Source organism: Eulemur rufifrons, chromosome 18 (genome assembly GCF_041146395.1).
Source record: "Eulemur rufifrons isolate Redbay chromosome 18, OSU_ERuf_1, whole genome shotgun sequence".
NCBI classification, from domain to species: Eukaryota; Metazoa; Chordata; class Mammalia; order Primates; family Lemuridae; genus Eulemur; species Eulemur rufifrons.
The window spans coordinates 59,024,403-59,049,528 of NC_091000.1; the positions used below are offsets into that span (position 1 = coordinate 59,024,403).

At 40.7% G+C, this 25,126-nt stretch overlaps 1 protein-coding gene across 2 annotated transcripts; it reads left to right on the forward strand.

The window, feature by feature from the left end:
• The first annotated feature begins 1,946 nt into the window (after positions 1–1,946).
• Positions 1,947–24,589, forward strand: TBC1D7 (TBC1 domain family member 7). Of its 2 annotated transcripts, none has more exons than XM_069493199.1 (8): positions 1,947–2,173; positions 3,543–3,662; positions 5,016–5,096; positions 8,577–8,764; positions 15,428–15,565; positions 22,019–22,164; positions 23,218–23,347; positions 24,357–24,589. In XM_069493199.1, the coding sequence occupies exons 2-8, from the start codon at positions 3,551–3,553 to the stop codon at positions 24,441–24,443; spliced, it is 882 nt and encodes a 293-aa protein (XP_069349300.1). In that variant the 5' UTR covers positions 1,947–2,173; positions 3,543–3,550; the 3' UTR covers positions 24,444–24,589. The 2 variants fall into 2 exon arrangements, with proteins under 2 accessions (XP_069349300.1, XP_069349301.1); XM_069493200.1 differs by having other exon boundaries at positions 1,947–2,153.
• Positions 24,590–25,126: the final 537 nt, after the last annotated feature.

Here is a 25,126-nt window from a genome sequence, read left to right on the forward strand (position 1 = left end):
TCAGCTGGGGCTGGGGGCAGTGAGGTAAGCACAGAACTGGAAAGTGTTTATAAGCTTTAACAGCCATTTTAAAGAGTAACTTCATGTCTGTTAGACCAAATTGGTGCTTTTTTTCACTTCCTTTTTCTCTTAGTTTTTAGAGTGTTTTGCGTGAGAGACTACATGTGCAGAGATAATGGTCTGACCATATAGAAAAACAGAACTCCAATCCACAGACTGCAACAACACGCCCAGAAAACCAGCCCCTTATCTACCACAACCAACCCAGGAAGCCAGCCTGCTGCAGTCAGACTTGCAGAAAGCAAGATTGATGTCTCTACTAACAATCCAGAAAGCTGAAAAGTAACTTCTGTAACAATTTGCCCCAAATGGCCAGGGCTTAATCAATAACTGATAGCTTCCCTAATTTTTGTCCTTGCTTCTGACTTAGGACCAACCAGAAAAAGGCAAGTATGCTCTTCTAACCAATCCCCTATGATGGCTGAACTCTGACGTTTTTTTCTTTTGTTCAAATTCCTAAGACGCCTGGTGAGTCATGCCTAAAAATAATAAAATCCCCCAAACGGGTTTTATTAACCCGATATCATGCAGTTTACTTCGCAACCTGATTCCGATATAGCATCACATGAGAGACAGAAGACCCCCTTATCTTAACTCAGGCATCCCTTTCTACTGACTCCAGATCTTTAGACAAAGCTTAATGCTTTCAACCAACCGCCAACCAAAGAATGCCTAAAACCCACCTATGACTTATAAACTTCTGCTTCTAGATGTCCTGCCTTTTCAACCAAACCAAGGTATACCTTCCACGAGCTAATTTATGATTTTACCTAAAATTCCTGTCCCTTCGAATGCATAAAACCAAACTGTAATCCGGCCACCTTGGATGCATTTTCTCAAGACCTCTTGAGAATCTGTGCCCCGCCCCCCGCCGCCCCCGCGGGGGCGGCCAGTCGTATACATACATTCGACTTAGAATAAATCTCTTTTTTTTTTTTTTTTTTTTTTGAGACAGAGTCTCACTCTGTTGCCCAGGCTAGAGTGAGTGCCGTGGCGTCAGCCTAGCTCACAGCAACCTCAAACTCCTGAGCTCAAGCGATCCTCCTGTCTCAGCCTCCCGAGTAGCTGGGACTACAGGCATGCGCCACCATGCCCGGCTAATTTTTTTTTCTATATATATTTTTGGCTGTCCATATAATTTCTTTCTATTTTTAGTAGAGATGGGGTCTCGCTGTTGCTCAGGCTGGTCTCGAACTCCTGAGCTCAAACGATCCGCCCACCTCGGCCTCCCAGAGTGCTAGGATTACAGGCGTGAGCCACCGCGCCCGGCCTGGATTTTTTTCTTTGACACCCAGGACAAAGTTAGTAGCTTCAAGCTTCTTCACCCACAGCCCGCAGCAGCGCACAGCTGGAGCCTCTCCGTGTTCCACTCTAAAGCTGAGTCGCTGCCAAAATGCAAGTGGTGGAGGTTGACTCCCTGCTATGGCAAGCTCTGAATAAACAGCCTTTGCTTTTCCCCTTTGGATGGCCTTCATTTATTCCCACATACCCACGGGGGTTAAAAAAGAAAATAAAAGCTAAGTCCGGGTCCTGCACCAGAGGTGGCTTGAGAAGTACTGCCCCAGGCCTTGGCGGTTCCTGCGAGCAGGAGGCTCGAGGGCGAGAGAAAGAGAGCAACCCAGGCACGCACCGCCAGGACTGCGGGGGTAAGTGGTCCCGACATTCTCTAGACCAGGAATGGGTTTGGGCTGAACGATGGGGACCGGTGCTGGGGGCGGGGTGCATGGAGAAAATCCGCCTTGCGGCTGGAGAAACTAGCCCCGGGGCGCTCCCTGCAGTTTCCCAAGTCGGGTTCTCAGCGCCCAAGGCCTTACGGCCCGGGGTGTGGGTGGAGCTTCTGCGCACGCCCTCTGCGCACGCGCTCGCTCGACCTAGAGCTGACGTCACGTCCGGCGGCTCCGGCGGCTGCAGCAGCGGCGGGGTTGTGTCTCCGGGCCGGCCGGGCGCGCGAGGGAGCCCCCCCGTCGTCCCTCCCACCTGGAGGAACCGCCGCCGCGCGGCCGCACCTCCACGGCGCCCGCCTGCCCGCCGGTCGGTCGGCGCACCGGGCCTGGTTTCTTCTGCCTCCCCCGGACCGCTTAGTCTCGACCCGGGTGTGTTTCCACTGCTAGAGGTGAAGCATACACAATAAGGAGAAGGGGACCAGGGGTCTTGGACCAAGGTGTTTCTACTTTTCCCATCAAGTGGACGCTCATGGGCAGGAGATAGAATTTACAGTATTTCCTCCAGGAGGACTCCTTTGCAACAGTGGTGCAATCTGAGAATGAGTGTCTTTAGACGACAGGGACCATATTGCTGTGCAGATGTTTGGATGCTTTTTAAAAAATTCCCAAACTCGTTTTGGGTTTTAATGCTTCAAAAAAATTTTTTTTTAAACATCTGGTCCTGAAAGCTCAGCGCCCTTAAGAATTCCTTTTCCTGAACGAATCCTAGTCTTTCCTGTGACTGAATCGGTTCAGAGGGTATCTTTTCAATAAGGAAAAAACCCTCTCCTGGTCATTGGGGACGTCTCAGGATTTTTTAATACCTGAGAATTTACTCTCTTTTGCACGGACACTAAGCATTTGAGCGAGGCAGTGCAATAATACTTTTGGGAAAATGGGTTACCTCTTTTGACTGTTCTTGAAATGCCAACTTAATTTCATCTTTTCTTGATTTACAGTCAATATTATGAGGGTTATTGTGAAAGAATCTGAGACCACTGAGCTTTTTGAGTTCTCATGCCAAATTTTAAATCGTGTCCCTCTCTTCAACTCTGTTGTCACTGTCAACCGGCTATATTCCTTACCCGCTTCTGGTTATTACTGAATGCCATTTATCTGTTGTGGGTTTTGAATTTTGACAACTACATTTGATAGAATTGTGTTTAAAAGAAAAATAACTGAAGGACTTGTGGCTTTTTACTTTTATATAATTTTTCATTTTACAAAATGCCCATTTTCGAAAACACAAAACAAAAGAGAAAAGTATCTGGAATCCTACTACCTAAAGATAACCATTGCTGTCATTTTGGAATATAGTTTTAATTTTTTAAAGTATAATATTTGTAAAAACAAAAACAGAATCATAGCATATACTGTTTGGTAACCCTTTTCCATGGCATTTTTTGCACCGCTTCCCATTTCTCGATTTTTTTTTCTTTGCACATTTATAATGACTACACAATTCCATTGTGCCAGGCATCCTCATAAGTAAAATAGGAATCCTAATGCATAAACATTGTTGCATCTGTTTGAGCAGCTCAGAGGACTTTTGACATATATCTTGGTTTTTGACTAAGGTGCATAGGTGAAGTAGTTCTGGAGTTGTGTAAAAGAAGAGATTTAATATTGAGCCCTATAAGGGCAGTTTATTAGGCATATCAGATTTATTGAAAAAGTGGAGAAAATTATTGAAAATGTTTCTAATTCTTTATTCTTTGTTTCTAGGCTCACTTTTCCCCTCTTCCTTCTCTCCCTTTCTCTCTCCTTCTTCCCTCCAAGAATGCAACATGACTGAGGACTCTCAGAGAAACTTTCGTTCAGTATATTATGAGAAAGTGGGGTTTCGTGGAGTTGAAGAAAAGAAATCATTAGAAATTCTCCTAAAAGATGATCGCCTGGGTGAGTTTCATAAGTTTAACTAAGCTCATTGCTTTTCAGTCATCTTGGATGTTCTGGAGTAAATATCACCTTAAGAGACATCCAGAGGTATTTGTTACTTGCTCTATTTTTTAGGGACATGATGACAGCAGAATGGTATATTTTGAGAAAAGGTATAGATTTTCAATTTTGTGTTTCACTGAGAGTCAGAAGTTTTTGAAAGGCCACTTGAGAAGTTAGTAATATTTTTTCTTTTATTAAGCCTGTATTTTTCCCTTTATTTTCAGATGTGTCATTATAGCTTTTTAGTAAACTTTTTTTTTTTTTTTTTTGGTGGGGGAGGACAGCGTCTCACTCTCTTGCCTGGGCTGGAATGCTGTGGCGTCAGCCTAGCTCACAGCAACCTCAAACTCCTGGGCTCAAGAGATCCTCCTGCCTCAGCCTCCTGGATAGCTGGGACTACAGACGTGCGCCACCATGCCTGGCTAATTTTTTCTATTTTTAGTTGTCCAGCTAATTTCTTTATGTTTATAGTAGAGACAGGGTCTCGCTCTTGCTCAGGCTGGTCTCAAACTCCTGACCTCAAGCAATCCTCCCGCCTCAGCCTCCCAGAGTGCTAGGATTACAGGCGTGAGCCACTGCGCCTGGCACTTCTTAGTAAAGTTGCAATAACTCTTGTCATGATTTTCCTTATTGAAATACTAAGACTGCATTGTATATTGATATTTTAGTTTATTTTAAGCCAGAAATAGTAAGGTCTGTTGTTAACCAAAGTAAAATAAACTGAGCCATAGTTTAAAATAATAGTTTATTTTAAAGTTTCAAAAACATTTCCCACCTGATCTTTGATCCTCACTATATAGTCTATGCTTTAGTATGTCTGGTATTACTATTCTCCTTTGGTAAGTAGAGGCATTGAGGATCAGGGAACTAAGTGTAATTTATTGGAAAATGTGGGGATTTGAGGGCTGACTATGCCACTTCCTAGCTATTTTGACTTGGTCAAGTCATTTAACTGCTTTGAGCTTCAGTTTCTGCATCTTTAGAACAATAACTACCCAACAGGCTTGCAGTGTAGATTAAATGAAATAAATCGTATAGTAACTACTGCTAATGTTACAGGGAATGTAGTAATACATGCAAAATCCATATTCTATGCTGTAAAATATTAATTGTTTTTAAATAACTTGGTTGGCAGTAGACCTGGGCTACAAATCATATTAGTATTGTCTTTCCTTAATTTGCTGACCATAAGGTAGACTTCCCCTGAAGAAGTGTCTTATCTATACTTTCAGTTTTAGGAAATGAAGTGCGCATTTACATACTGTGATCAGCATGAAAAGCTTCTAACTAATTGTTTTTTTCTTCCTCTAGATGTTGAGAAACTTTGTACTTTTAGTCAGAGGTTCCCTCTCCCGTCCATGTACCGTGCATTGGTATGGAAGGTGCTTTTAGGTATGAGACCCAGGAGTTGGAAGATTTATCTTCAAAAATATTGAATAAGGGGATCATTTGTCATCTTACCAGTCAGAAAACAGGAGGATTTGTTTAGGCCCTTTACTGAATATTGGGTCTTCCTGAGGTAGTGACTCAATTTCTGCTCACTATGAAATCCTTTAAGGAGCTGACTTCAGCAGCAGTTTATTAAGTATTACATAGGGGTGTTAGTATATTAATGATAGAGGAGGAAATAACGTATTCCTAAGACAAGGTGTGGGAAGAGCATTGGACTGGAAGAAAGAACTGGTCTAGGCTTTGCCATCAGCTGGGTAACCTGGAGGAAGGCCCTTCGAGGGCTCATTTTTTGCATGTATAAGATGAGGTTATTACCTAAATTACTCCTAGGTTTTTGCCCTAAATTTGTAAGATTTTGTGATTCTCAGCTGTAGAGGTATAACTTCCTAATGAGGGCTATCAGAGTCAAAAAAGGATTGGAGCGTTTTCGCTCCCTGGAAGTGTGAATAAATAAATTCCAGTGGCGAGATGGTGGACCTCATTTTGTGAATGAGGAGGAAAACTAATCTTGCTTAGTTTCTGTGGAAGAAAAAGTGAATCAGGTGCCTCAAGTAACTGGCAGCATCCCGTTTGAACTCAAGATTTTTTTCCCTATCATTGCTGAGCCTGCTGAAGCATATAATGCCCATCCCTTACCACCCTTCTTTACTTTCTTAAATTTTTCAAACAATTAGCTGTAGGATAGTGATGAGGATGAAACTCTATGAGGAATGTGAACTACTACTGCTGTTTATAGGAGATCCTTGTATGCCTGACACTAGGCTGAGTAGTTTACATTAATTATATAGAGTAATCCTGGAATTCCCCCGTGAGGTAGGTATCAATATGCTAATTTTATAGATGGGGAAAAAGATTCTGTGAAGCCAAGTAACTTGCCCAAGGCCTTATAGCCTGTGTGAGCCAGAGCTGGGATTTGAGTGTAAGTTGTAGGACTCATTTAAAGGTAGGGTAGATTATGGACCTCATTTTTTTTTTGCAAAATGTAGTACATTTCAGTACTTGAGAAGTTTGCAGTCCTGAATCTGATTATGTTTTATAATATGGAGGCAGCAAGGGACTACAAGCTGTACTAGAAAGCACTGCACAATGGCTGTTTTGTTGTGCATCTTGGCATTCTTCGTGCACTTACAATTTAGAGAAGTGTTGACAACTGTTTTTGTTTTTCCCAGAGCATTTTTTTTCTTAAATCTTACTGTTTTCAGTGGCCATCAAAATAAATGCCTTCCAGGGGTACATTTTATGTGGTAATGTCAGCAGTGTCTATTTCTGCTGGGAAGTACTGTGTCTTATTAATAACTCCAGTGTATTAGCAGGTGATGTGCAGTTGTGCTTTGCGGCACGTCCTGAGTGCTAAGGCCTATCTGACTTGTTCATCACCTCTATGTTTCTTACCTTTTTTTATCACGTAAGTTGCCATTATTTTTTGAGGTAGTTGTAAGACACTGGAAATTTATAGCTGTCACACTGTGTGGGATACAGCCTGACTCTTTTTAGCACAGGCTTTTGATTACTCAGGGATGCCTGCCTCCGTTTTAGGTGAATATCAGAAAGGGACATTTTAGGACCTACTCTAGAGAACAGGTGTAAAGTTTAACATGGGAAGCACTATGCTGCCTCTAGTAGTGTGATGAAAGTTCAACCACAGCCATTTAATCTATATTAGCCCAGATGTAGAAGACACTTTAGTGTGTGTTCCCTTGGCTTTTCTGGAAGCCTGGTCACACAGCCCATAGCTAAAGTGAGTAGAGATCTATGCCAGGAAAAAGAACGTTTAAGCAAGTTTTGATTCTAAAATTAATGTGGCATCATGTTGGCTAGAGACTTGAGCTCATCTGTTGTTTGCCAGGGTGTTCTTTAGCATAGTGGATCTGTGGTGTTTTACACCAAAGAGGGATTCATAGTCAAATGTACTAGCTAACACTTATATTAATACTAGTGTAGTGTATGCAGGTCCTCTTCTGAGTGCTTTGTGTATATTGATTTGTTTACTCATCACAACAGCTGTGTAAGATTAGGTGTTGTTATTCCCATTTTTCAGATGGGGAAGTTAAGACATAGGGAGATCAGGTAAATTGCTAAAGGTCACCCAGCCTGTTAGTTATAAAGCTAGAATTGAAACCCAGGACCTTTGCTCCAGAGTCTGTCCGTCTGTACAGCCTCATTAAGCTTAATGAAGCTGGAGTAAATAAAGTAAAATGTTTTTCTTTATAGCATAACTTAGAGCCTTTTTTTTTTTTTTTTTTTTGTTGAGACAGAGTCTCACTTTGTTGCCCAGGCTAGAGTGAGTGCCGTGGCGTCAGCTTAGCTCACAGCAACCTCAAACTCCTGGGCTTAAGCGATCCTACTGCCTCAGCCTCCCGAGTAGCTGGGACTACAGGCATGCGCCACTATGCCCGGCTAATTTTTTCTATATAGATTTTTAGGTGTCCATATAATGTCTTTCTATTTTTAGTAGAGACGGGGTCTCGCTCAGGCTGGTCTCGAACTCCTGACCTTGAGCAATCCACCCGCCTCGGCCTCCCAGAGTGCTAGGATTACAGGCGTGAGCCACCGCGCCCGGCCTAACTTAGAGCCTTGAAAATTCATTATCACCATTTTTCAAATCTGTTTGACCATGCCATCTTTTTCTCATGGAGACTCTTGGGGCCAGCATTCTACAGAAAACATTTAGTGGAATGCTTGTCTCTCCCATTTCCTGCCTCTGTCATCTGAGGAAACTCCTGTCCAGAGAGACTAACACATTTGTGAGGTCCCTGGTGTTGTCAGGTTTGAGACTAGAACCCAGGGTTACTGATGGCCTGTCCAGCTTTCCATACAGTCTTTCCAGTATGTTTTCTGAAAGCCACTTGTTTGTAAAACAGACGTGACACCATATTTAAATGGGTAATGAGCTTAAAATGTCATAGAAATGTCACGTACAGTGAGTGACTTCATCAGTGAAGATTAGAGACTTCTGTGGCCATGAGGATAGGATACTTTGTGAGCAAGTTTTAACTGTTGGGGAAGAGAAGCCTTCAATGAACTGTTGGTGATTCTGAGATGTAGGGGCCACGTGCAAAGACTGGAGGCCTTTTGGAGCTACAGGTGTCCTGAGGCTGACAGCCATAAATTGAGTTAAGCCATTATTATAATTGATGCAGTTATTGTCTTGAATGTATGTGGCATACTTATTCAAGGGGTTTTGTGATGCCACTTCATTCCTCTTTAATATCAGCGATGTATCACCATTCAAATATTGATAGTATTCAACATTTCAGATTGCTTTATAGTAAGAATTTCTAAAAGAGACTCTATGGTAATTAAACATTTGTGTGAATTCTAATCTCATTGTGATGGGCTGTTTCTCACAGGAGTCTCTTTCATAGAGGAGGGGTTGATGTCTCAGGTTTTTTGCCCTTTTTCCCCTGGTTCTCTGTGTAGGGATCCTGCCTCCTCACCACGAATCCCATGCCAAGGTGATGAGGTATCGCAAGGACCAGTTCTCTGACGTGCTTCATGCTCTGAAAGTCGTTCGCTTTGTCAGTGATGCCACACCCCAGGTCGAAGTCTATCTCCGGATGTATCAGCTGGAGTCTGGGAAGTTACCTCGAAGTCCCTCTTTTCCACTGGTTAGTGGTCGCTTTTGATTGACACTTAGCTCGAGTCTTGACTGTCCCATCTTGCCAGGCTTTGATTGGATCGTGTTTTACTGTAGAAACTTTGGTGGCTGTCTCTCCATTGTCAACAGAGTAAAAGCAGTGCGTCACCTGGCATCCATGGCCCTGTATGGTTTTTTTTTTTTTTTAATTTTCTAACTTATTTTTATTTCATACATAATGTTAATAATTGGGTGTACTTATGGGTTACAATGTGATGTTTTGATCTGTGTATACATTGTAGAATATGTCAGTCAAGCTAATGACCATAGGCATCACCTCACCAACATATGTTTTTGTGCTGAGAACATCAAATACCCCTGATTTTACCAACTCCAAAATATACAGTACTACTTTATTTTTAAAACGCAGTTTCCTTGCTTTAGTTTGCCTTTGATTGATCATTTCTGAAACATCAGTATCTCCCCATTTCAGAGAGGAGTCACCTTTGCATGCCCTTAAGCAAGGATACTGTTTCAGGGTGTTGTGTTTTTCGTGTTTATTTTGGGTACCTCTTTGTTCTGAGAACTATTAAGCTAACGATATTCATTTGAAAAATCCAACTGCTGTAACTTTTACTTTATTTTTGTTCCCTTAAAAATATTGTAACTTTTCTTTTGCTTTGAATTTATTTCCTCTTCTTTTTCTGGGTTCCAAAGGTGGGAACTTAGATGATTAGTTTTAGATCTTTCCTCTTCTCCTATATATGCATTCAGTGCTATACATTTCCCTCTAAGCTCTCTTTTCTTTGCATCCCACAAATCTTGATAAGTTGTGTTTTTATTTTCATTTAATTTGAAGTGTTTTAAAAATTTCTCTTGAAATTTTAAATGTCTTCTTTGACCCATATGTTATTTAGAAGTATGTTGCTTAATCCCTATGCATTCTGGGATGTCCCAGTTATCTTTTGATTTCTAGTGTAATACCACTGTGGTCTAAGAGCAGACATTGTATGATTTCCATTCTTTTAAACTTATTATGGTATTTTTTTTTTTTTTAGAGACGGGGTCTTGCTGTGTTGCCCAGGCTGGTCTCAAACTCTGGGCCTCAAGTGATCCTCTCACTTCGGCCTCAAAAAGGGCCCTGTGCATTGTGACCCAGTCTATCTTATTTTTTGTTTTTTAAAAAGTTTAAAATTTCAAACTTCGAGAAAAGTTGCAAGAATATTGCTAAGATTTCCCATATACCGTTTTTCTCAGATTTTCCCATGTTAACATGTTAGGATATTTGCTTTGTCATTTTTCCTATATATGTACACATTTTTTTCTAAACTATTTGAGAATAAGATGCCCCATTGCCTCAGATTCTTTCAGTGTATACTTCCTAAAATAAGGACACCGCTGTGGGTAACCACAGAACAGTCATGAAACCCAAGAAGTTAACATTGATACAATATTAACATCTAATCTGTAGGCTCCATTCAGATTTGATCAGTTGTCCCAATAATGCTCTTTATCACAAATAAATAATCAAATTTCTAGGTGAGGATTGGATCCTGAATTAGGGATTGCATTGAGTTATCAGGTTGCTTTAGTCTCCTTCACTCTGGGACCATTCATCTATCTTTTATCTTTCATGCCCTTGACATTTTTGAGGGGTGTTAGTTATTTTGTAGAAAGCCTCTCAATTTAGGTTTTTCTGGTGCTTGCTCCTCATAGGATCCAGGTTATTCATTTTTGGCAGGGGTACCACACAGGTGATGCTGTGTTCTTCTCAGTGTATCGTATCAGGAGGCACATAGTGTGCATTTGTCCCATGAGAGGTAATGTTAACTTTGATCAGTTGGTGAGGGTGGTGTCTGCTGGGGTTTTCCACTGGAAAGTTATTATTTTTCCGTTTGTAATTACTATTTCCCTTTGTGGGGATACACTTTAAAACTACTGTGTAAATATTCTATTCCTTATTAAATTTTACCCATGAGTTTTACCATTTGATGAGTTCTAAAAAATTTTTATGTTTTAACTTTTCAGTTTTAAATAACCTTGAACATAAAAAAAAGTTGCAGGTCTGGGCACAGTGGCTCATGACTATAATCCCAGCACTTTGGGAGGTGTAGGTGGGAGGATCACTTGAGGCTAGGAGTTTGAGACCAGCCTGGGCAACATAGTGAGATGCAGTCTCTATAAAAAATAGAAAAATTAGCCAGACATGGTGGCACGTGCCGTAGTCCCAGCTACTTGGGAGGCTGAGGCAGAAGGATCGCTTGAGCCCAGGGGTTTGAGGCTGCAGTGAGCTATGATTGTGCCACTGTATTCCTAGGGGGGAAAAAAGGAAAAATTTGCAAAAATAGTACAGTGTTCCTATATACTTTCACCCAACGTCCTCAAATATTATACCTTACATAACCGTAATATAATGATTAAAACCAGAAAATTAGCATTGATAGAATACTAAGACCTAATCCTTAGACCTTATTGGAAATTTGCTGATGGTCCCACTGATGCCCTTCTTCTGATCTAGGGTCTAATCCCAAATAACACGTCAACATTTAGTTGCCATGTCTTAATCTGGAACAGTTCCTTAGTCCTTCTTTGTCTTTTATGACCTTGATACTTTTGAAGACTGCTGGCCAAACAATCTGGGTTTGTCTGATATTTCCTCATTGGTTAAAATCTGGTCATACATTATTGGCAAGAATACCATGGAAGTATGATACTCATTACTGTTGCTGTTAACATTGATCACTTGATTAAGGTGGTGTCTGCCGGGTTTCTCCACTGTTAAGATTACTGTTTTCCTCTTTGTGATTAATAAGTAACTTGTGGGGAGGTACTTTGAGACTTATAAATATCCATCCACTAATGACTCTTGCCTAAAACAATTTTTACTATGCTGGTTGCCAAGTGGTGATTTTCTACCTCTTCATTCCTTCTGCATTTGTTGGTTGGCATTCTTCTATGAGGAAAAGTTTTCCCTTCTCCTTCATTTACTGATTTATATCAATGTGAGTTTATGGATTTTGTTTTTATTCAGTGGCTTATCATTCATTACTATTATTTCTTTTGATGTACAGATTGTTCCAGATTTGGCCAATGGGGGCCCCTTCCAGGTGATGCCTGTGTCTTTTTCACAAGTGCCTATCATTTTGAATGTTTCCTGACTTTCTGGCCCAACAGGATGGTTCAGGCTCACCATGCACTTTCCATGTTGCAGTCCTGGAATCAGCCATTTATTTTTGGAATGGAGTGTGGTTTCTAGAACCCAGAACCGGGCACTAGATATGCTCATTGTTCATGGGCTATCATTGCCTCTAGGTCCTCTCGGCAGGCAGAGCTAGAAAATATATGTCTGTATACATACACATCTATATATTTTTATATATCAGTTTATCTCTGTGTACTACAAACCCTGAGTTCACACTAATTACTCCAGTTCCAATCCAGTATCCCAAGTTCCTTCTAGCCTACACCCTTTGCACGTTTACAGTTCCCTTCTCTGACAGTTACAAATACGAAAAGGCTCCCATTTTCCTCTGTCCACACACTGATTCCCCTGTATGTGACCAGCACTGCCAGCCAGCTCTGGTCCTGTCCTGCAGGCCCACTTGGTCTCCTTGTGGTCCCAGGCCACTGCTCAGCCCTGACCTCTCTTCCTCCTCAACCTCCCTTGACCTTAACTTCCTCCTCTGCGTCAGCCCCAGGCCTCAGACTGCTTTTTTAACTTCATCATTAGCAAACTCCTCACTCCAGTTACTTGGACTGCTTATTGCTTGTAAAAGGAAGAAAGGGGGAGGAGAAGGAGGTCAGGCAAAGGAATGATTATAGCCCTCGGGCTTTGGCTATTTTATTGCAATTCTCTCTAGATATTTTAATAAAGGTTTTATTTGTTTGTTTAAAACAGTGAATTGTTCAAACATGGATTTGCTTGAAAGCTTTGCTAGTCTACAAAATTATTTTAATTGCACATTTGGCATTAACTTATTCTTTAGTGTTTTTGTTTTTTTAAGTTAATGACGTGGTACCCACGGACCTTCGAGATAACTTAGAGATAATAAAGGCCATCCACTTTTATTAAGTCTATCAAGAGAGAGAGAAGGTCCCTAAAAAAATAATTGCAATAATTTAAACAATCTCCTTTAAATTTCACTTATCATTGGCAAAATGAAGTTACACAAGTTCTTAAATTACATGTTAAATTAGGTTAGATAATCTGTTAGTTCAAGAAATCTAAATGGTGGATGATAGCTTCCACGTTACCCACTACTCAGTATGTTCATGCTCTGAGACCAGAGACCTTTACTGCAGTGTCGGGCAGACATGCTGTCTGGGTGTGTGTTTGGGCTCTGCCTCCACATGTCTGCCCAGTCACCAAGCCCCACTCTATTAGTTCATTTTCAGTTGCTTATGACAGACTATCTGAAACTGGGATATTTATAAAGAAAAAGATTTATTTCATAAGGTTCTGGAGGCTAAGAAGTCCAAGGTCAAGGGGGCTACACCTGGTAAGAGACTTCTTGCTGGTGGGGACTCTCTACAGCTGTGCTCCCCAATCCCTGGGCCGAGGACCAGTACTGGTCTATGGCCTGTTAGGAACCAGGCCACACAGCAGGAGGTGAGCAACAGGTGAGCGAGTGGAGCTTCATCTGTATTTATAGCCGCTCCCCATTGCTCGCATCACTGTCTGAGCTCCACCTCCTGTCAGTTCAGCGGCAGCATTAGATTCTGCATTATGGTGAGTTGCATAATTATTTCATTATATATTACAATGTGATAACAGTAGAAATAAAATGTGCAATAAACGTAATGCACTTGAATCATCTCGAAACCACTCCCACCCCGTCTGTGGAAAAATTGTCTTCCATGAAACCGATCCCTGGTGCCAAAAAGGTTGGGGACCACTGCTCCACAGAGTCCCAAGGTGGTGGAGAGCATCACATGTCAAGGGGCACAAACATGCTAACATGCCAGCTCAGGTCTCTCTTCCTCTCTTATGAAGCCCCTAGTTCCCCTCCCATGATAACTCATTAATCTATTAACCCATTAATCCAGGGATGGATTAATCCATTCATGAAGACAGAGCCCTCATGACCAAATCACCTATTAAAGGCCCCACTTCTCGATACTGCCACATTGAGGATTAAGTTTCCACATGAGTTTTGGAGGAGATAGGAATTCACACCATAGCACCCACTTCGCCTTTTTTTTTTTTTTAATCTGTTAATAAGAGTGTGCGGCAGTGCTCTGCACAGGGCCAGGAAGGTAGAGGCTGAAGGACAGGGTCCTTTTCCCTTGACCTGTCAGAGTGGCCCCGAGCGGTCAGTGACATGTCACATTCAGGGGCACTGAGCACACTGCCCAGTACTGTGTGGGAGTCCAAGTAAAGAGACTTTCCTTTCCCTTTTCTTCCAACGTTTCTTATTTTCTATCCTCCTCTGATACATTAATAAAATGCTTGAGGGAATTTACTTTCTGCGCTTCTAACTCTGTTATTCTTGACATTTCATAGAATATGTTATTAATATTAATAACAAGTTGAAAGAAGGCCTAAGAATGAACTATTTTATTAAAATAGGAATTTTGATTTAACTTGAGACTTTTTAGGGGAATAGAAAGATACTTTTTAAGTTTCTTTTTAACATTAAGATCTTTCAGCTGTTAAATCCTAGATGAAAATGTAAATCTTTATATGATGTGGTGTTTCAAAACAAAATAGATTTTCAAATAAGGTTCCAGTTTATATAAGATTTTTCTTTTTTTTTTTTTTTTTTTGAGACAGAGTCTCACTCTGTTGCCCAGGCTAGAGTGAGTGCCGTGAGTGAGTGCCGTGGCGTCAGCCTAGCTCACAGCAACCTCAAACTCCTGGGCTCAAGCGATCCTCCTGTCTCAGCCTCCCGAGTAGCTGGGACTACAGGCATGAGCCACCATGCCCGGCTAATTTTTTCTATATATATTTTTAGCTGTCCATATAATTTCTTTCTATTTTTAGTAGAGATGGGGTCTCGCTCTTGCTCAGGCTGGTCTCGAACTCCTGAGCTCAAACGATCCGCCCACCTCGGCCTCCCAGAGTGCTAGGATTACAGGCGTGAGCCACCACGCCCGGCTATATAAGATTTTTCTGTTGAAATTTATTTGAGGGTTTACTTTCATATTCTTAGTATTGACACAAGGTTTGAGAAATGCCATTCTTTTGATTCCTTAAATTCTGATTCTAGGGACATTTTAACTTTTTAGATGATTAAAGATAGAACAGCATTCTAAAGGTGTGCATGAATGCTTTGAAATTTGGAGTCCTTCAGTATTTGCAAATTACAGTACTGACTAATGTTGCCAATTACTGTTTATGTGTTTATTACGTCCTTTTGAAAGAAATTCTCATCTAGCACTGAGGACATTTTTGGGTGGTGAGAGTCAGTGCCTTTGCTTGTGATTTATGTTGGCTCTGTGACGGGCTGCATGTTAGACGTTAGAGAATCTCTGCGTGGTCAGCCTGAAACCTGGTCATCCATAGGCAACACTGATTCTAGTTACTCATCCTTGCTCTCCTCTTTAGTAATGGACTCTATGCTTTTTGATCCCACTTTGATTTATTAATACAGCCTTTGCAAAATTTAGGGGGCAAGGTTTCATTTTTTATTGAAGAAATATGTATTCCTCTCTTCTACTGCCTTCCTCTTGAGATTTATTATCAATCTTTCAGGAGCCAGAAGATGAAGTGTTTCTTGCCATTGCTAAAGCCATGGAAGAGATGGTGGAAGATTGTGTTGACTGTTACTGGATCATCCGATGCTTTGTGAACCAATTAAATACCAAGTACCGGGATTTTTTACCCCAGCTGGTGAGGGATTGTGTTTTTTTTTTTTTGGCTATTGGGGAGTGAGCAATGGTATTGGGGGGCTTCAGGGAATATTCTTGCCTCTTGGTGCTGCAGCAATTATGAGTGGACCCTCTATAGTAGAGCTCCACAAATGTTTTCTGTAAAAGGCCAGCTAGTAAATATTTCCAGCTTGGTGGGCCAGATGATCTCTATGGCAACCACACAACTCTGCCGTTGTAGCACGAAGGCGGCCATTGACAATGCGTAAAAGGATGGCCATGGCTGGATTTACACTGCTGCAGGCCATACTTTGCCAGCTCTGTTCTATGGCATTCCTTATCCTGGTCTAGAATCCACTGGCTCTATCTAGAATTATCCCTCTGCATTAGTTAAGGTTTAAGTTTGCATATAATGGAAAGCCCAAATAACAGAAACTTTGTTTTCTCCCATATAACTAGAAGCCAAAAGGCAAGGCAGTCCAGAGCTGGTGCTGCAGCGCCATGGTGTGGACAGTGCTCCAGACGCCTGTCATTTTGCTCCAGTATCCTTGGGCATGATCCTTCCTCTGATGCTCGCAAGGTGGCTGTTAGATCAACAGTTAATGACATTTGTGTTTTGGGCAGGAGAGAAGGGAAGGGCAGAGGTAAAAGCAGTAAAGGGGACAAGCCGGTCAAGTCTGTCACTCTTTAGCAGGCTTTCCTTCTGCATACACAGCTGACCTTCGAACAGCACAGGGGTTAGAGGTACCCATCCCCCACGTAGTCGAAAGTCCACATATAACTTCTGACTCTCCCAAAACTTTACTAATAGCCTACTGTTGACTGGAACCCTTACCAGTGATGCAAAAATTGATTAACACATATGTTATATGTTATATGTATTATTAAATACATACTATTTTCTTACAATAAAGTAAGCTAGAGAAAAGAAAATGTCATTAAGAAAATCATCAGGAAGAGAAAATATATTTTCTGTTCATTAAATGGACGTGAATCATCATAAAGGTCTTCATACCTGACATCTTCACGTTGAGTAGACCGAGGAGGAGGAGGAAGAGGGGTTGGTCTTGCTGTCTCAGGGTGGCAGAGGAGGAAGAAAATCCATGTTTAAGTGGACCTGCATAGTTCAAACCCGAGTTGTTCAAGGGTCAGCTGTGGCCAGGACTGTGTCACCTGGCCGCCCCATCTGTAGTGGAGGCTGGGAGACTTTTTTTTTAAAGCCTGGCACATTGTGATCTCCTATTAAAACAGGGATTCTGTAAGTGCGGAAGGAAGGGCACGTGGGTGTGAGGCAGGCAGCCGCTGTCTCGGCCGTACCCTGGCTTGGAAATCCAGAGGACTGGATGGCACTTGCTTCATAGCCTAAGCCAGTCTTCCTTTGCCAGTCTCTTTTTTTCTAGTTGTTCCCCTTACCTCGTTTGAATCTTATCTTTTTTCTTAAATTACTGAGTTGTTTCATTTGAAAATTCTACTGAAAGTGGTAACTGGTACAGGGTGGGGTCAGCTGAGGGGCAGTGGTGACGCTGGTGAGTGCTGAGGATCACTGCTCTGACTATGGCAGTTGGGTATCAGTAGGGCAGTGGGCAAGACCCTCCAGCTTCATCAAAGAACACTTATGAGAGTAGTTTTTATATATTTCAAATAAATAAAATTTGATTTTTAGGATTTTGAAATTTAATCCACTTAGTTGATTTCAGTAAAAAGAATTTAAGCATGAAATATGGAGCATGATGTTAGTTGCCTAATTAAATCAGGAGGTCTCCATTTTACTGTGATGTAATTAGCTTTTCTTACTGGAGTGAGTCAGTAGCATTTTGATAGTTTATGTTATGTTTGAAAAATTCATTCTTTATTTTTGGTAACATAAGTAATAGATGAATTTCAAAAGATTTCAAAAGAAATTAATCCAGATGAATCCGTGTTTCCCTAGATCTGTACCAACCTCCTCAATCCTCCCAATCCCCTCTTTCTAAGAAATAAACATTCTCATCAGCTTGGTGTGCATTCTTCTGGCCTCTTTTTACATGTATGTGTAAAATGATTTTTTAAAAACACATAAATAGCATCAAACTGTACATACACGCCTACAGTTCTGTTTTTGTTTTTGTTTTCACCTTAATGTCTTGGAGAACTTTCCAAGTCAGTACAGAAGAATTCTAGTTTTCAGTCCTGAGTTCCTATTAGTACCACCTGGGACTTTTAAAAATTACTATCACCTTTCCTCCACCCAGACCAATTAAATCAGAATGTCTGAGGGTGGGCCATGGAATTCTAATTTTTTAAAAGCTCCAGGCAATTCTGAAACATAGCTAGGGTTGAGAGTCATTCATTGAGAACCACCTTCTTTTTAAATGGTTTGGCTATTCTTAAACTTTCTTTTTTCCTTTTAGAAATGAATTAAGGCCAGGCGCGGTGGCTCACGCCTGTAATCCTAGCACTCTGGGAGGCCGAGGCGGGTGGATCACTCAAGGTCAGGAGTTCGAGACCAGCCTGAGCAAGAGCGAGACCCCGTCTCTACTAAAAATAGAAAGAAATTATCTGGCTAACTAAAATATATATAGAAAAAATTAGCCGGGCATGGTGGCGCATGCCTGTAGTCCCAGCTACTCGGGACGCTGAGGCGGCAGGATTGCTTAAGCCCAGGAGTTTGAGGTGGCTGTGAGCTAGGCTGATGCCACGGCACTCACTCTAGCCCGGGCAACAAAGCGAGACTCTGTCTCAAAAAAAAAAAAAAAAAAAAGAAATAAGTATCAACACAATATTTAATGTCCCTTAAATCTTAATTTCCTCATCTTCAAAAAAGGGATTTAGTTTAGTATGTGCATTAGAGTGCCTAGCACATAGTTTTAGAGTGGTTATGAAGTTTTTAAAAACATTCTTCAGAATACATAAGAAAAATTAAATTTTCTTTGTGGTGGTGGTTAATTTAGATGTCAAGTAATTTGCTTAAACTTTTCTCTTTAGTTAAACCTTTAAAAAAAATTTTTTTTTTTTTTTTTTGAGACAGAGTCTTGCTCTGTTCCCCGGGCCAGAGTGCCGTGGCATCATGCTAGCTCACAGCAACCTCAAACTCCCGGGCTCAAGCGATCCTCCTGCCTCAGCCTCCCGAGTAGCTGGGACTACAGGCATGTGCCACCATGCCCGGCTAATTTGTTTTCTATATATTTTTAGCTGTCCAGATCATTTCTTTCTATTTTTAGTAGAGATGGGATCTTGCTCTTGCTCAGGCTGGTCTCAAACTCCTGACCTCGAGCAATCCTCCCACCTCGGCCTCCCAGAGTGCTAGGATTACAGGCGTGAGCCACCATGCCCGGCCAAAATTTTTTTATTATTGTGTAGTGGATCTCTTCTTCCTAGCTTGTTAAAGTAGAATTGCTATAATTTTGTCTGTCATCTTTTCATATTTTTGTGGTTTGACCAAATAAATTTGTTATCTGAAAGTGTAACTTGCTTTATAGTTCTAGGGAAAAGTGCATATGATGGCCAATGATAAGCTTCAAAAGAAGATAAGGGTACCCCTGAGGGCTGACGTATTAATTACCCTGTAGTACTCTGATTCCTAGGATTGGATCAGAGCTTCCTTCCTTAACCAGCTTTTCAAAATTCTGCTTTTTGACAGGGCCTCTTATTGCCACGGAGAACAGAGGCCAACTTCAGGTGTGTGGCACGTAAGACTTCTGGGGAACCTGTGGCCTTGGGGCCCCATACGGCCTTCTAAGTCCTTGAGTGCGGCCTTTTGACTGTATCCAAATTTTACAGAAGAAATCCTTTTAATAATAAAGGGATTTGTCCTATGAAGTTTGGATTCGGTCAAGGGGCTGCACTTGGGGCTCTGGAAGGCCACAGGTGGCCTTGAGGCTGCAGGTCCCCCACCCCTGAAAGTCATTAAAGTAAGGGAGCTTTCTTTCATTGCTGTTGCCAAAAAATTTTAAAGCTATCCTAAAGAGAGGTTTTTTTCCTTAATAAGCACTATTAGCAGCCTCTTCCTAAGTTTAATATAAATTCTTCTCAGGGTGGTTAAGTCCCCTTTTTGTCAGGTTTTGCCTTCTGTTGATGAGATACGCTTTATTTTCCCCATAAAGTAAGAATTTGAGGTGATGGAAATATTGAAAATAACTTAAATGTTTAGCAGTAAAATGTAATTATGTTTATAATAAATCATATCTACCATTTGCTGAGAATGAAAAATGTTAGGCAATGTAAATATTATCTCCTTCCATTAAAAACCATAAATACATATATATGTTAATTCACCATCTTTCTTAAATTAAGCAGTAGCATACAATACACATTTTTTCCCACCTTGCTGTTTTTACCTGATATGTGCTGGAGATCATGCCATAGTAGTGTATAGAGATGTTCCTTATTCTTTTTCATGGCTACATACTACTTTATTGTGTTTATTCTCACACAGTTTTCTTAGATTAGTATCTATTGTGAATATAGTTTGTTCAACCTGTCCTCTATTGTTGGCCATTTGGGATGTTTCCAGTCTTTAGCTATCGTGCATGGTGTTAGAGATGAACAGCTTTGTGCATACATCTTTTCATATGTTTGCCAGTATATTTTTTGGGATGGATTTCCTAGACATAGATTGGCTGGATTGAAGGGTAAATGCATACATTATTTTACTAGGTATTGTCAAAATGTCTTTCATATAGCTCTTTATCTTTTGCATCCTCCTGCCCAATAGATTGTTTCTCTACAGTCTTGCCAACATGGTATGTTGTCAGTCTGTTGGATTTTTGCCATTCTGATAGGTAAGAAATGATACCTCAGTCTAGTTTTAGATTACATTTATTTTATTATTATCACATGAACAAGGTTTACCATCTTTTCATATGGGTAAGACCCATGTGCATTTTTTTTTTTCTGTAGAGTTCTTGGCTTTTTTCTTTGCTATTTTTAGAAGCTGTCTTTGTTTAGGGATATTAACCCTTTAAGGTTATTAACCTGGGAAAATGCCCACAATTTGTTGAGAGCAAAAAGCAAAATACTAAATTGTGTATTCAGTATGAGTCCAGCTAATAAAAGGAAAGTGTGTGTGTGTGTATGCAAGAAAACAAATGGATGTTCTACAGCCTAAATATTACCAGTAATTATCATTGGGTAGTATGATTATAAGTGATCTTTATATCTTCTTTATTCTTTCCTGTATTTTTAAGATTTCTTACAATGGTATATTGTAAACCAGAAAAAGATATTTAGAAAAAATTAATAAGACATTGGCAAAAAGATGTATATTGAGCAATTATCAAGATGTTGATTAATGTATTTCAAAACTTCATATTAATTCACAACATTCATTTACTCAACAGTTATACATTGAATGCTTACTATGCCAAATAATGTCCTAGGTACTGGAGAACTAGCAGTGAACAAAACAGATATGATCCCTGCCTCAATGAGTTTATAGTCTGATAAAGGAAAGCGACTAATAGTTTTAAAATGTTCATTCATCTATATGGTGTTTATTATTTGTACTGACATTTGGATGAAATTTTCTTTGCTGTGAGACATATATAAAAGTGTGTGTGTGTGTGTGTGTGTGTGTGTGTTCAGTCATGGCACTTTATGGAAAAAGTACACATATTTCATTGGCAGAACCAACCAAAATTCTAGAATAGGGTTCAAGAGGTGAAAGGACAGGAGCCTTTTGGCAACTTGTACTTTGGAGAATGCTCTCGGTTTAGGAGGTTGTATGCAGTGTTCTTGAGAAGCTCTAGGAACAGTTGAGTAGTGTAGGGAAGTTGAATAAACAGAAAAAAAGTTAGAGATCCCCTGAAAAAGACAGGGGGAAACTGAATTAATATCTGGAGCCCTCTTTGCCTGGCTAACTCCTGTCCATTCTACAGAGGTCAGTTCAATGTCACCTCTACTGAGAAAATGTTTCTGGGTCCTAAAGCCCAGGTTTGGCATTGGTGCACGCTGGTGCTCAATACAGGGCAGTGTGTGTATGGTCAGTGACTGGTCAGCCCCTCTTCTTCACCATCTCTTTGTCTCATTCTTCCTAATGCCCTCTCTTCACTCTAATCCCACTCTATTTCCTTGGTCTTAGCCTTCCTCTTTCCCCTTTGTTTGTAATCTGCTCTATACCAACCAGTAATATAATAGGTCTTTCTTAGCTCCTCAGAACAATTGAATTTTGCTTGAGACTTTTGCCTTAGGCTGTTGAATCTGGTTAGTGCAGTTAGTATCAGGGTGAGTAACTGTTCCTTTTTGCCCAAGACTCTCCTAGTTTTAGCACTGAAAGAGTCTCGTGTCCTGGGAAACCCCTCAGTCCTGGACAGTTTGTTACTTTAGTTAGTACTAACCCAGGAAACTGCTGTCTCTCAAGTGACCTGGATGATTCTGAAGTTTTGTTTTCTAGCACTTCCTTGCATTCAGCGTGTAAATTTTTTTCATCATAGGGTATAATACCAGATGATGTTATGTCATAGGAAATGAGTAATTTCTCTTCCTGTTTCATCTTTAGCCAAAGGCTTTTGAACAGTACTTGAATCTGGAAGATAGCAGACTGCTGAGTCATCTGAAGACGTGTTCTGCAGTGTCTAAACTTCCTTATGATCTCTGGTTTAAGAGGTGCTTCGCAGGATGTTTGCCTGAATCCAGTTTACAGAGGCAAGTATTTCTCTGGAAGACATAGTGAAGGCTTGGAGTTAGAGAAGAATCCTGGCCTTTCGTGTGGTCATCTCTCAGAATGTAAATTTGCTTTAGGACAATATGGGAATTTGAAGCTAAATTCTCCAGCAGCTCCCATAGTAGCACATGATCCTGCTTATTATTGACTATACAATTAGAAAAATTGAAGGCCTTCAGTGTGTTATATGCTGCATGTCATCACATCTCAAACAATCTCCAGGAGTTTATGTAAGCATAATTTCCTCTTTCCCACAAATGTGGTAGAACCTAATCTGGCAGAAATCTTGGTATGTCTTAGTTTCATTGTGACATCTCTAAAGGATCTGAAGGCAGTCAACGATTGGAGATTGAAACTTAGCTCCTACAGTCACGGGCAGACTTGTGTTATGGGTACTTCTGAGTCCCAGCCCCATCTCGCCAAGATTTTATGATGTAGTTGAGAAAAAGGTAATACACAGAGAACATTATAAGATAATACATAACTGAGTGTATAGAGTATAATACCAACTTTTAAGAGTTACAGGAATTATCAGAATAATTATTTTAGAGTGGAGCAGATCAATAACTGGCTCCTTAAGCCCTTAGAAAAGCTTAAGGAATCTGTCCCCAGAGTCACTGGCAATGAAATTGAATTTATGTCATTTCATATGCTTCTTTTGTTATTGTCTCTGAGTATGCAATGATTATATTAGCATGGTAGCATATTAGTAAAATACAAACTTTGGTTTAGGACCTTCTTTTTCTTCCCCCAGAATATCCGGTTTGCACCATGCAGGAATGTGCATTTGGTAGATAACTTGCAGAGCAGCAATTTTTAGTGAACTTTCGTTTTTCCTTCTAAAGCTGATTGTGTCTAGAATAGATTGCAAATGGCTTATCTATTTTATTGTTGTTTCATGATTACTTCACAATAGTTCTTTGAAGCTTATACATAAAATAGCAGCAATTTGATTTTGTTTTGTGATTTGAGATGTCTAGGTAAACATAAATTTCAAGCTCATGTAATTTGATTATATCTCCTTATTTTTGTAGGGTCTGGGATAAAGTTGTAAGTGGATCCTGTAAGATCCTAGTTTTTGTAGCCGTAGAAATTTTATTAACCTTTAAAATAAAAGTAATGGCACTGAACAACACAGAGAAGATAACGAAGTTTCTGGAAAACGTAAGTGTGTTCCGTTTGACTTGATTTTGAATCTAGACATGAAATCATCTTAGGATGGTAGATTTTCCTATTTCAGATAAATAATACGGTATATTTTTACATCATAAGGAACATTTTTTCCCCCTGGAAAAATTTGTCTTAAAGTTGGTGTGTGGATTATAGTTTGGAGGGTGATGATCTGAGACCCTTGCGTTAGTGTGCCCACTTGGGACCGCAGTCTGACCCTCTGTGTAACTACCTGCAAGCATGTCAGGAAGAGGAAGAGGTGAGATCTGTCACTTTAGGATGAGTAATTTTTGTCAGTGCAAAAAAGGAATCCTGATGTTTTGGAGGATTGTGGAAGCCCTTTCATTTCTGTTACCATCTCTGGTGTAATCCCACTTGGGTTTGTTAATGTGCTTAAGTATTAACTTAGTGCGTGTTGAAAAAGCCCTAAAAGAAATCAACTTTTCCCTCCCTGTGTATTATAGAATACCCTTTACCAGGCAAGAAGTAGAATTAAAGAGTCTTATGCCTGAATGATTTTCACAAGATCCCAAATCTATTCTTTTTTCTAATAGTATTAACATTTGAACAGTGGCCTAGTAAATAATAAGTATTAAATGAATGTGTGTTGAATAAATGAATCATCATCATTATTAATGAGTGGCTAACAGTGCCAGGCCTGTGCTAAGTACTCTTCATGGGTTATCTCATGTTAGCCTGTTAACAGCTCTGTGAAGTTGGGCTACCATTTCCCCCATTTTAGAGATGGGGATCTATCTGAAACCCAGGTAGCTTAGGTAACCTGCCCAGGGACACACAATTAGTGGGCAGTACAGAATTTGAATCCAGGCCGCCTGACACCAGAGCTCCTTTCTATGTTCTTGGGTGGCATGTGAAACAAGGCTTTTATGCTGTCACTTTCTGAAAACTCCCGTGGAAATAAGTTCTGTGCCACAGTGAACGAGGGAAGACACTGAAGTTGTAAACACTGAAATTTCACAAAGACTCGTTTACTTGTTCACAGATTCCCCAGGACAGCTCGGATGCGATTGTGAGCAAGGCCATCGACTTGTGGCACAAACACTGTGGGACCCCGGTCCATTCAGCCTGAATGCTCCCGATGGTTGTGAACAGTCTGCCAGGCCCACCCTGAGCATTGTGTTCTTGGGCACATGATGTACTAAACTGATTGAAAGTAGCCGTCCTGCTTTGGTGCTCAAAGTGTAATTTTTTTCCAGTAAAATTATTTAATTGAAATACTTGATGGTGTTGTGTTGTAGAGCATCTTTTGGTTATACAGAAATGCAAAATTTATCTCTGAATAGCAGTTCTCATCATAGTTCACTGCAACCTCAGAGTCCTGGGTTCAAGTGATCCTCCTGCCTCAGGGTCCCTAGTAGCTGGGTCTGTAGGTGCACCACCATTCCCAGCTAGTTTTTCTATTTTTTGTAGAGATGATGTCTCACTATGTTGTCCGCACTGGTCTTGAACTCCTGGCCTCAAGCGATCTTCCCACCTCAGCCTCCCAAAGTGTTAGGATTACAGGTGTGAATCACTGTGCCCGGCCCTGAATAGCATTTTAAAGGGTTATTAGAAAATAGCTCCCAGTTTTTAAAGCAGTTGCGTCAGGGTGGGTGGGTGCGTTAACAAGCAGTGCATAACCGAGCCCGCCCTGCCTCTCTCTAATTAGCACCAAGCTAGTTCCTTTCTAAGGTCTATTTCTGGAATAAGAGCAACTTCCTTTTGTTGACACCTCAGATCTAGCTTTTGTTGATGCAGTACTGGTTTAAATCT

What these genes read in the sequence shown, in the direction of transcription:
- TBC1D7 (XM_069493199.1), top strand. Translation starts at nt 3,551, where the DNA reads ATGACTGAGGACTCTCAGAGAAACTTTCGTTCAGTATATTATGAGAAA. An exon ending in GAAGTCCCTCTTTTCCACTG is followed by an intron (nt 8,765 to 15,427) that starts GTTAGTGGTCGC and finishes TCAATCTTTCAG; the next exon opens with GAGCCAGAAGATGAAGTGTT. An exon ending in GGGATTTTTTACCCCAGCTG is followed by an intron (nt 15,566 to 22,018) that starts GTGAGGGATTGT and finishes TTTCATCTTTAG; the next exon opens with CCAAAGGCTTTTGAACAGTA.